Source organism: Melanerpes formicivorus, unplaced genomic scaffold, assembly GCF_026170545.1.
Source record: "Melanerpes formicivorus ecotype bairdi unplaced genomic scaffold, bMelFor1.0.p_v2 SCAF_6, whole genome shotgun sequence".
NCBI lineage: Eukaryota > Metazoa > Chordata > Aves > Piciformes > Picidae > Melanerpes > Melanerpes formicivorus.
The window spans coordinates 19721285-19734505 of NW_027142358.1; the positions used below are offsets into that span (position 1 = coordinate 19721285).

General features: G+C 40.4%; 1 protein-coding gene across 1 annotated transcript in view; it reads left to right on the plus strand.

Moving 5' to 3' along the window:
- CHAT (choline O-acetyltransferase) overlaps positions 1-8820 on the plus strand; it is a 35674-nt gene extending 26854 nt beyond the window's left edge. Inside the window, exons 14-15 of the mRNA XM_068139993.1 lie at positions 3223-3360; positions 5039-8820. Coding sequence (XP_067996094.1) covers positions 3223-3360; positions 5039-5308 — 408 coding nt within the window. The 3' untranslated portion in view covers positions 5309-8820. The remainder of the gene's footprint in view (positions 1-3222; positions 3361-5038) is intronic.
- The last annotated feature ends 4401 nt before the right edge of the window (positions 8821-13221 follow it).

Below are 13221 nucleotides of genomic sequence, written 5' to 3' on the forward strand. Positions count from 1 at the left end.
AAATCCCCCAAATTTACAGATGTTTAGACCCATAAGCAGTAACATCGCAGATAAGCTCAAGACAGCTGTAACACATTGGGAACTGCTCCCCATCCCATGTAAAACTAACCATTCCTGCACTTTCTGATGTTTTACTTCCATAGAGGAGAGATGTCTCTGTCTGGGACCTGATCCTCAGATGGACTGATAATCTGGAAAGTGTGTCCTGGCATTCCAAAGTGCCATTTCTAATAAAGATCCTTAACAATGAGGGAAATATGATAAGATTTTTCCTTTTAAAGACCTGAATGCAGTATCTAATAACAAGAAGAGGCATTCTCTGGTGAAGAAACCAGTTTAGTATCAAATACAACTCATTTTCTGTTGATCAAAAATGGGATAATTCAGCCTGGCTAATGCTCTACATCCCACTGTGCCAAGACAAAACACAGACTTACTCTACAAACAACTTAAGCCAAACCAGTCATGAAATTAATGAATGTTAATAACCAGCTATGTTAAGTGAATTTGCTGCCTATGGTTTTGCCTCAGACCATTACCTAACAAACTCACATTGCTGATTACTGTTTAAATATTCATAATATTAAAGAAATTGTGCACTTCCAGAAGTGGTTCCAAAGGTATACTCAGAGCACTGGAGATGTGTTGTTTTCAGGCAGGATTTGTTCCTAAGACCGTGAAACAAATGAAGCAGGGAAGAAAAAACAACTTAGTGCTGGGAACTCTCACCTCAGGAGCTGAGACTCCACATCCCCTTTAAAGCAGACACAAGTCTTATTTCAGGACAACTGTCTCACCTGAACCATCTCAGGGTATAATGAGCACAAAGTACTGCAGGTCTACTAGATCATGATCAGGGGAATTCCTACACATCTTTAAAATAAGAAAATTCCATATATTCCCCCCTCCAAGCCATTTCAATTTCAGAAACTGTTATAAAATTCAGCCTCCAGTGTGGCTCATAGGAAAAAATTAAAACCATGATCAGAAAATGTCTCCAGGTATTTCCACTCACCAAGCTCCCCTTGCTTTTTCAGAATAGCAGAATGTAATTGTGCCTTTAAACTATGGGCAAGACTTACATGGTCTGACTAAATTGTGTGTAACAGACTGAAATGTAATAGCTCCTAAGAAAAACAAACAAACAAACAAACAAAATCTACTTCATAAAACAAAAAGCAATTTAATGATTTTATTTCCCCTTGTTAGGGCTTACTAGTAGCATTGCTATCTTAAATGTGGAGCTCTAAAATTCAATTTAGCACCGTTTTTTCCTATGCGTTGACTCACAGTTTATTTTGTTAGCCTGTCTCGGCCTCTCTTTAGACATGACATTGATCTATGTTGCAAAAATGTCATTGCTAACAGCCTTATAAATCTTGTGTGATAGCAAAAATATTTCCCTTGATTATCAAGTCAGTTTCCCTCTATGGAAAAAACAACATAAATGCTGCCCTGATGTATGCTACCTTTTTGCAAGCATGCATGCTGCGTCTGGGCTGATGAACAAACAGGCCCTGTACCAATGGGTGCCTACTCCTCAATAAGCCAAACAAGATTATGCACTCCTGCTCCAGGCACTTAGTAATGATTAAAATTATTCTTAAGAGGAAAAGCAAACTTGTGTGCCTTTTCATTTTCCTGTTGTTTTGTTGTTTATTTTTAAATTCTCCCTTTAAGAGAAAGGAAGAAAAAAAAAAGAAAAATCAAGCTTGCACTCTTTTTTAAATCCTGCCTTGTTTCCCTTATTACATGGGGCATATGCCACAGAGACATCAGTTCTGCTCTTGGTATAGTACAAGCTCCTTTTCTCAGCGTTCCCTTCCTACCTGACTTCCTACCTGACTTCATGTTCTTGCCAGCCAGAATAAATCTAAACTGAAGGACTTTCAACACATGTTTTAAGGTGGCAATTACTGCTTGGTTGGAAAGATTTTTTGATTTGGTTTCCTAATGAAACAGAGCTCTGTAATTCTTTTGCCTGTCCCTTTCCCACTACTGACTTTTGATCCTGTTAGCCATCTTCAGTTACATTTGTTTAGCAGAGTAAAGATCTTAAAGTTAATAAATTACTCAAGTCTACAGCATCAAGTCTACTGGATAGAGTAGAAAGAGCCAAGCCTAGCAAGCTTATGACAGAAAGACTAGCTGCAGGCTCAGCAGTAGTTCTTGTGAGCTGGCTAGGTAGCCACAACAATGGCCCTACTGCTGTTGTTCGGCCACTGCACATACCACTGATGACCCTGCCTGTAGCCAGGAGACAGGAGACGAACTTGGTGACATTCAAGAGAAAGGTTTTGGGGCAATCACACCTGGTTCTGTGTGGGGGATACTGGTAAGCAGAGACATAGGCAAGCAGGATAGCAAGTAGACTGCTCTAGGTCTCTTTCTCCTCAAGCACATTATTCTCCTCTGTTAAATCCTGTTTAATCTGATTTTACACTCACGATACCTGGACTGTGGTACCATCCAATTAGGCTATTCTACACCTACTGTTTTCAACTGACTTATTAGGGTGAGGGCTAAAGTAATGGGTACCCCGAAGATAACTCTGTTCTGCAATGAAGCCAGCACAGGGAGTAGGGGAGGGAACTGGGATATTTCAGTGATGAATTAAATTGAGAAGACTTCTGTGTTCCTAATACCTGACTTCTCAAGTGGTGGGGCATGTAAGCAGGTCTGCAATGGATCACTGGTAAATCTGTGATCACTGTTGAAACTTACAGACATGTACCCACTCTTTGGATCTAAATTTTACAGAACGACAGATGCTCTACCTATCTGAGTGAGACACAGGCAGCAAGGCAATGACAGATTAATTCATTCCAATTTAGAGGTGTTTTGGAGCCTCTTATCTTGAAATATAAGTGGTGCACAGGAATTTCCAAACCACACTTATATGATGTAAGGTGTCCCATATGCTCCCTTCAGCAGCTTTGGAAGCCTAGCCATTGATATTCAGCTCTGAGAAATGATGAACATCCAAGAACACCAGAAATCAGCACATAATGCATCTCAAGATCATCTCCTTCCTAATGTTTATATCTGCAGAGCTCCATGTGAATGTCTTGTCACTCAGCAGCAGCAAAGTATATAAAGTAACATCTGAACATTACATTGCTCAAACCAAGTTCATCAACTGAACAGAAAACCATGAAATAACAGCCAATAAAATGTCTCCATACTCAGCTAAATGCTGGTGTCTTACCATGTTGTACACAGGCTATTACTGGAATGGCAATAGACAATCACCTGCTTGGGCTCAGAGAGGTGGCACGGGAACACTTCAAGGAACTGCCAGAGATATTTACGGATGAGACATACTTGACAAGCAACCGATTCATTCTTTCAACCAGCCAGGTGAGTTTCTCCTGTCCACTCACTGGTCTTGCCAGGCCAAGACTAATTTGTGTTCTGCATGACCAGACCATGTAGCTCACAGTGAGAATTTAAAAAACAAAACCAAACAAAACCCAAACAAACAAATCTAGTACCATCAAGAACCACCAAGAAGTCTGCAACAGTCTCAAATTTTATGCATTCTGAAAAATCAGCACAGTAAATACTGACTGAAGCTACCACGTCCCTTGCAACATCTTAAAACCTTTCCCAGAAATTCTGGAAACACACACAAACACAGTAAAATTTCCATGAGGGTTTAGTGTTCCCAAACTACATTTCTTTCCATTTCCTTTCTTTTCTTCTTTCCCGTGAAGTGACAGCTCAAGTGGGAATTCTTTAATCCAGTGACAGTACAGCCACAAACCAGACAGGCTGCCACTCTGAGATATAAAAGCTAAGAGCTTTAAGGTAGCTGTGTTTGAAACCTTCAAGAGCCTTCAGCTATTCAGTGTAAGAGTGCAACCTGTACAGGAATGCCTCTTGGATTTACAGACATTCTAGACATTTACAGGCATTTAAAGAGTTACAGTTATTTGCAACTATACTGACATAGTGTAAGAATCAACACTTCCTACATTTAATGTTCTAAATAAAGAAATGTCTTTATAGCATACAGCCTAAAAATTGAATGTTTCATTGCCTGTAGTAGCAGTCCTAATGAAAGAAGTCTGCGTAGGAATTCATTTACCGAAACACTAACCCAACAGCACAGATTGGAACTTTGCAACAAAAGAGACTTATAATACCATGCTACAGCATAAAGCCTTAATAAGTAATTTGATCTTGTCATAACATTTGTAAGCTTTCAGACATGAGTGAATGTAACCAACACACTACTACATAAATTCTCCAAGAAACTATCCATGTGCTTCCGAATAGCTTTATGGCCTTCGGCTGTTGCACAGCAAATTTATCTGACAATTCTGTGGCTCTATTAGGAGGACTAATAGCTTGTTCTACACCATTAAAAAGCCAAATGTCATTTGTGAAGGCCCATGTGCACAAAGTCTGAAACATACAGATTTCTAACACATCTCTTTTTTCCTACAGGAGAAAACATTTCACTCCTCTATTAAGCCAGAATTAAATTAAGGTGCAGGAGAAATTTAGCACCTAGATGCAATAAAATGTGGTTTTATACAGCATTCCACTAGAAATTATCATTAGAAATGCATAATATTACATTCCATAATTGATAACAATCTCTACATTACATGTTTAACATAATTGTAAAACAAGCTTTAGAAATTAAATACCCTAGAGAAGCTTTATGTATCATAATTTCCCATATCAGAATTGCATACACCCTTAAAAATTCCCTATCAGTAACAAAGCCCATAGCTGTTAAAGAATATATAAAGTGAGCAAAGAAATGTATTACATGCACTTGGAATGATACAGGTTTTCAAATGGTGGCAAATAAACAGCGCAGACAAATTCTATACTGTGATTTGCTATTGCCTTCCAAGTATCAGCTGCAGGTCTGGGCTTGTGAAGGAAGTGATATTCTTCAGGGAGGATTCACCACATTTCCAGCATTGGTAGCATTTCCTTTTCTTTTTCCTCTCTCATAACCAGTTGATTTCAGGTGCTGTGATTAACCAGAGATCACTCTTTACCTTCTCCCTGCAACCAGGTTCCAACTACTATGGAAATGTTCTGCTGCTATGGGCCTGTGGTGCCCAACGGTTATGGGGCGTGTTATAACCCTCAACAAGAGCATATATTATTCTGCATCTCAAGCTTTAAAGACTGCAGAGAAACCTCCTCAGATATGTTTGCAAAAGCTGTGGAAGAAAGTCTCCTAGAAATGAAAGATTTGTGCAGCAAATGCAGTTCTACTACAACAAAGCCACCTGCTAAACAAGCAGCAGCCACAGAGCAGCAGAGTGTCCGCAAACTCTAAGAGGCTGTGGGAATTATTCTCCTGAATCCACCTTATGAAGAAACCATGATATAGTTGTTCAAAGGCAAGGTAGTACTAGTAATGTATTAGTATAGAATCAAAATGTCATTTGTTTTACATTGTTCCCAACATTTAAAACCCTGTGCATACTAAATCTACCATTTCTTGTTTGCGAGTAAGCAAAAAAAGTATGGTCTCACTGGCTGAAATGAAGGAGGAAGTAGTACGAGTATGTGTTGTACTACCATTTCTAACCATAATGAACACCATTTTATCACCTAAAAAATAGAGAAAGTTTGTGTATGACAAATTAAATACTAAGGCATAGCAATTAATTAGTATCTCCTGCAAGTAATTCTAAAGTATTCGCACCTATTCCTGCAACATTTCCGTCTTAAGGGGGAAAATAAAATAATGTCCCCTAACAGAAATGTTGAGAGTAACATTGTAAACAATGAGCTGATACTATTACATCTTGAAAATTTGCATGAAGAGTATTTAATGCCACCATGCTATAAGAAAAACAGATTATTCTTAAGAGTGGCTACTGCCTATTACCACAAACAGTTTAGGAAGATTAGTGTTCACATATTCTCTCAGTTCAAAATTGCTGCTGAAATAATTTGGCCTCTATTCCAGTTTGCTTGGGCCTCAAGCACCATTGTGTTCTGAAAGGAGCATATCGGAGATAAGATCCATGACAGAAAACTGGGATAATTTTGTCTGTAATGAGTTGACTTAATTATTTCGTTGTATTGGTGAGGAAAGTCCAGTTTGACAGAGAAGCAAAGCACAAAGCGTAAGTGCAATTCAGCCATACTTAAGAGTGTTTTCGTTTGCACAGGAGTGAATTTAGTCAGTGTGACTAGCAGGAGAGTGTATGCAACCACACAAATTGAAAGAGCAAGCAATAAATAACTAGAATGAAGAGGCAAACTTGGAATACTGGGCAGTTTCCAAACTAGAGCTATAAATACCAATACCAATGCTGTATCATCCCTCTTGGGAGGGCTTTATATTTTTAATAATAGATATAGGGTATCATAGTTTGCAATACACAGTAAATTCAATCAGGAAAAGAATACAGTATCTGGTAATTCCCACATTCTGTGAGTGCTATCCTGAGGGTTGTCTCTTTATCACTTTCATTCCCTACAAATCCTTCTAAGGACTGATCTTTTCAGTTACTTTATCTCAAGCTGAAATATGTTCAGTCATCACTGTTAGAATACAACTTACTCATACCAGTGCAGATCCTTTGCAAGGCAAGCTGGACCACATTCAGAAGCCTGGCCAAGGACTGCTTACTTGTCTAGGGAGAAGTAAAGATGTTTTGCATTCCTTTGTAGATTGAATAATCACATGCTTAATCATTCTCAAACCTAAAAGCAGGAGAACAGATTATACATGTGCATTGTTATTTTACTGCCTCTGTGGAGTTTCATACGTTCAATTAAGCAGCCTGATGAATAAAGGCTATCCACAACCCCATGTATGAAAGCACAGTGGGCCTGGTAATCAATTGGACCAAACCAGATATGATGGTTTACAGTGATTAAGAATCGGGCTTTTTATGAAGTTAATGGTTTCATTTAAAAAATATGTATGTTTCATTACTCCAGGAGCTGTGCTTCAAACCAAAGATTAAATCTATTTATATGAATATTATGCCATAAAATCTGGCTCAGAGTTAAAATGTAAAACAAAATAAAAGTAAATATTCTAAAACCTCAAGGAAACTCTTAGTCAAAGAAAATGCTCACTTAATGACTATACTGTTCAAAATGTGACTTTAAATTGTTCCCATACTATAATTATGAAAATTACTTTGAAACATTCCCGGTAATTTTGCTTCGTTCTGTCTCACATTACTACAAAGGCATTCTGCATCTTTATTATAAACTTAGCACTACAATCTCAAGAGTCCATAAAATCATTTGTTTTAAATTATATCCATATTTCAAGTGCATAAAAAGGCTGTGAACAGTTATTTAATTATTCATTAATTTGCTTCTAATTAAAAATATAACTTTATTTTCTATTCAGCATTCCATAGGTACTGATATTTCTTTGTAAACATTACCTGCATTTTCATTTCACACCTTTGGCTGGAACTTTAACAGTGACTCAAACACTGTGCCTGACACATAGTCTCTGAGAATTCAGGCAGAAACTGCAACCACACCTGACATTCTATGTCACTATCATTAAGAGCCCCTTACTTGTCTACAGCTGCTCTAACAGGTGCCTTGGATTCTCAAACACTGGAAAATTATAGAAAATACTCAAGGAAGAAAACAGTGTCCACCCACACTTCCTATTTATTTAGCTAGCCATTCCATTCTTGTATCATAGATACTTACTGATCTGGTTTTAGAGTTCAGCCTGAATATCTGAAATGTGAAGCTTCAATGAACTCGGTACCTCCAGAAGAAAGCACACCTTACATGCTTAACCTTAGTTACTACCTGTACTAAATTCAGAGGCAGCAAAGTACCTGACATTTGTCAAGGAACTTCAGACTCTGGTTAGGTATGTTTAAATTGGAGAGCCCTGATTAAATTTCAGAAGGATAATATTAATGGCACAGGGTATTATAGAGTCCTTGGTTTGCCAGCAGAAGCTTCATAAGGCACTGTGATGTTTCTCAGTTAACAAAATCCTTAATCATCTTTAATTATTAACAAAATCATGCCACACCTTTGTGGTGTGATCTCATGCTGCAGATGCATCTATTGAGGATTTCAGGAAATATGTCATTTTCTTAGATAGATATTTAAAACTATCTGTATTATACAAATCAAGTTCTCTCCTGAAGTTTAAAAGTACACAATCTGTGCACACATACTTATAGAAATCAAACGTGAAGCTTGTAAAATGTTTCCAACTAGAAAACTATGGAATAGATTGTTCATTATAGAAAGGGAAAAAAATCTTGATTGTCAGAATAAGGATAATTACATTAATGTAACAAGTGGCAATGATTTAATGAGACCTCTCAGTGGGACCAGGAGACATACAAATGCCCTGCAAGAGAAATTCGAGGCAGCAGTTGTTCCACTGTATTCAGAGGTGTACACCCACATACACGCAGTAGTGGGATATAGAAATGTAAAAGCCGATTTTTTTTGAACTGCTATATTCACAGTGAACTGAAACTTCAAAACAGTGGTGGTTTAAGGGTGTAAGAACCTGACTTCACTCCTCCCAGTGCTGTCAAAGCCCCTGTGCGATCTGTAGTTAAGCAGGACACGGTGACAACACAGCTGAACTTCTGGTGAGTGACTTGAGGAAAACAAAAATATTTTAGTGATACTGTTATTTTTATAACATAGTATAGATTTATGATAAATGTAAATGTGTATTTATAGCATATTTTGTTCCTATTATGTTTTGTGCTCCATTGAAACTTATGTACCTGTCTATATTACTGCGTGTGACCAGACGTGCTCACTGGTACCACGAGTATCGCTTGTGTAAAGATGGAGTTCTGCACCGCAAATAAAAACTCCGCGAGGAAAGCACTTGTCGCATCTCTGTGCAGGGCAGCCCCCGCCACGTCCCACCTGCCGCTGGGGAGCCTATCGGAGAAGCCCCTGCGCCGTGGCTGGGCGAGCTCCCGCCAGGGGAGCCGCGGCCCTCGCGGGAGGGGACCGGGACAGCTCCTCCCAACGTCTGCTTGCGAACGGCCGCGGCGCACTCGGCGCCAGGCGGGTGGGGTGTGCGAGGTCGCACGGCGCGGCGCATCGTGTCCCGCAAGTGCGGCTCCGCGGGGCGGCCGACTTAGAACGGTCTCCAGAGCCGCGGCCGCTCGCCCGTTCTACACCCGGAGCCGCGCTTCGCCTGTCACCGGACGGAGGGGAGGTGCGGCAGGCAGAACGCGGCCTCGCTGCAAGCAAGGCGCAGCAGGAGAATGCTGCAGTTGATCTGGGGCCATCCTCTCCTGAGCGGGGTCTCGGCACGGTGTAGCCGGTGGGCTGGAAAGGGAGGCTCTTGCTTTCCGTGAGTGATAGGAAAGAGATGCGTCGGGAAGCACAGAAGCTCTTACGTTTGCTAAAATAAGCTTGTGTTACAGCGTATATATATATATTTCTTCGCCAATTAAACAAACTTCATTAAAAACACAGTTTGAAATAAGCTCCTAAATCAAAGATGAAATTTCAAAATTAAATTTAGCTATAAAGCAAAGTACTTGGCGGCACAAAGTCGCTTTTGGGGCGTACAGTCCAAGGACAGTTGCCAGCAACTGAGATAGCGCAGGGGGCAGGTAGCCCCAGCCCGGGGGAGCCGTGCCCTACCGGGGAGCCGAGCTCCAACTTCTTGCACAGGCAGCCGGGCTCGAGCTGGGAGCCCTCAGCCAGGAGGCATCCTGCAGCTCAGAGCACTGTTGCAGGGCTTGGAATTACCTCGCTGCAGCCCAGGAGTCCAGCACTGCTTCATGGTACTAGCGAAGGAGTCTGTACTGCAGAGGTTTACTACCCCTGCCTAAAGTTGCAGTGAATCATAGATCACAGAATCATAGATTTGTTGCAGTTGGAAAAGACCATTGAGTCTAATCATTGTCTAACTTCATCAAGTCTGATGCTCAACCATGAGTGACATGTCACCCACAGAAGAGGATGTAGTTATTTTTTTTCTTATTAATCATGAATAAAGGATTAGTGTAGACTATTTTCTGTTCATTAAGGAATGAGCAACAGTTTTCTTCTGTTCTAATGCTTTCCAACTCTAATAGAATAACCTTTATTAGAATAAACCTTTATTAGAATAAACCAAACCAGGTTGGAAGAGACCTTCAAGATCATCGTGTCCAACCCATCAACCAATCCAACCCACCCAAACAGCTAACCCATGGCACCAAGCACCCCGTCAAGTCTCCTTCTGAACACCTTCAATGACGGCGACTCCACCACCTCCCCGGGCAACCCGTTCCATAGCGCAATCACTCTTTCTGTATAGAACTTCTTCCTAACATCCAACCTGAACCTCCCCTGGCGCAGCTTGAGACTGTGTCCTCTTGTTCTGGTACTGGGTGCCTGGGAGAAGAGACCATCATCAGCCTGTCTACAACCTCCCTTCAGGTAGTTGTAGAGAGTGATAAGGTCACCCCTAAGTCTCCTCTTCTCCAGGCTAAGCAGCCCCAGCTCCCTCAGCCTCTCCTCATAGGGCTTGTGTTCCAAACCCCTCACCAACTTTGTTGCTCTTCTCTGGACTCGTTCCAGCAAGTCAACATCCTTCCTAAACTGAGGGGCCCAGAACTGGACACAGTACTCGAGGTGTGGCCTAACCAGTGCAGTGTACAGGGGCAGAATGACCTCCCTGCTCCTGCTGGCCACACTGTTCTTGATGCAGGCCAGGATGCCATTGGCCCTCTTGGCTGCCTGGGCACACTGCAGGCTCATGTTAAGCCTACCATCAACCAGCACCCCCAGATCCCTCTCTGCCTGGCTGCTCTCTAGCCACTCTGACCCCAGCCTGTAGCACTGGATAGGATACACAATGAAAATTTCTGCCTAGCAAAATTACTCCAAGGTTTGCAAGACAAATCAAATTGTATGTGTGTGATCTAAAGTATCCAACTAAGTAAGATTTTATGATTGCAAAGGCTTTAGATCATGTATCAAACAAATCACTCTTTAGGTGCCACTAAAAAATTAGAAAGAGCATGAGATAATGCAATCTGTAGGCTACTGGCAATTCACTCAGATTCTTTTACTGGGGTAGCTAGATCGCTGCAATGGACCTGATATGAGCTGAGAGACCAGGCCTCAACCTAGGGAAGCTAGCAAGGGTTTGTTTGTATTTTAATTTAGAGGCAAGAGTACAGAGATGTCATTTCTCTCATTCTTTTTATAAATGTGTATTAATTCTCAGAAATTGCCATTAACGCTCCTAGAGAGCAGAGAGGACTGTCTGATGAGGATGACAAAACAGCAGAAGCTGAAAGCATGATGCTTTATGAACCAGACTCCTTCCTCACTCACTTTCTGTAGTTCATTTCAATTAGTTGAATTTAAGTACTGCCAAAACCTGTTACAGGTGTCAAAATGTTTAGGAAACACCAGCCCTTGGAAGTCATACAGATACAGCGGAACCAGGACAGAAGTGGTACCTCTCTGCTGCCAAAATAGCTGACACATATTGGTCAGTGCACTGCCTCAGCATGAGTATGTAGCTGATAAAAGCCTGGAAAGGTGAGACCCTGAATGTTTGGCTATACAGAAATCTGCTTCTGCCTTGTAAAATAAGTCAATAAAATAGGATGAAAAAAAATCAATAAAATAGGATTGAATCTATGAGAACCCAGGCAGAAGTACATGGCATTCTGTGTTGCTGGAATGGCATTAGCAGCCAGTTCTCTTATTTCCCTAGTTCTGATTAATTTACAACACTAAACAATGCAGTGTAATAAGCCCCGAAATCACCTAATTCATCTAAACAAATATATAGGTCAAGAGAGGATGTTGTCCCTTCTGGTTTGATTCTCAGCTTCACAAAATCTCAAGTCTTTAATGTCCTGAGGTCTTACTCCTTCAGCAGAAGCAAAATGAATTATGCGTCAACGAACAATTGGGTTATCAAGGTTGTTCACTTACTGCTCCAGCTGTTCTGTAGCACCACCTTAACATTTATGGGAAATTTCTTTTGAATTTAGTCTTATTCTGTGGTACTTACGAATAAATACATTGCATTTCTTACATCTGCTGTGGCAGTTAATAGCAAATACAAGTACATAATTAATTTCTTGCCTTTTACTACTTGAACTAGAAATGACAGAGGGTGGAGGCTTCATTCAAAGGAGATCCATTAATGTAATAATAGTGAAGATAGAAATTAAAGCTGATAGGATTTGTGGGGAGTTTTGTATGGTACTTAACTACATCAATGCTGTTTTTTGCTCCCTGCCTTCTAGAGTTCACAAGAAACCAAACAAATACAGTACTGGCCACTGCTTCTTTGCCCTTTCCCAGCTGTCCAGTAGAGCTGGTGGTCAATGGGGAGACTATTTCACTGCAACATCAAGGACCTGGATTTTGGTAAGCACAGAGTTTTAGTCATCAGTGTCTTGCTGAAAGCACTTACATTTTGAAATTAATGCATCATAGGCATAAACTGGCCATATTCTGTCAACATTAATGCTTTCAAGTTCCTCACACCTTTGTATTTGAGGCAGTTTTAAGGCCTCAGTCAGGAAGAGAGAGGATTGTTTAGGAGTTGAGGACATGCTGGGAGAGCACCATTCAGGGCTGAACCCCTGCATTGCTGCATTCACCTTTGGCTCTGTTTCAAAACCATACCAACACTGAATCAAAGCTGATTATACAGCTAACTGTAGCAGAGCCAAGCTGGGTCCAAGTACTGTGAGGGAGAATACAAAGGAATAGAAGTGGGACAATAAGAAGTAAAAATGTAAAATGAGGATAAATTTACTTGCATGTACTTTTTAAGTTGCAGTTTTCTCCTTTAGAAGGTGATGGCTGGTTGGATTCGCTTTGTAAAGCAGTGTTCAATGCTTGCTGATTTACAGGGACACATTGCCTTTTACCTTGGTTTTCTGTCAGACAATTTACTTGCACTGCAAAAGTTTTAGAGTTTTAGGGTACAGTTAGTTCTTTACACTTCTAAATCTCTTAATGAAGCTCTAGATAATCTTACTTGTTACACCCATGTATCAAACAAATAAGAATACACTGCCTTTTACAGAAGTAGTTACCACCTTGGATCTTCCATTTTTCTCAACTTTGAGAAAGTTTCCTATGTCAAAGATAATAATTTGAGTCATTCACAGCTGATGATCAATCCATACATATTCATACAACTGTGTCACTTTCAACCTTCCCTGGGCCAAAAAAATCTCAAATAACTAGAATATGATGCTTCTTTTTTGCTCCTTATATGTCAACTTATACCCT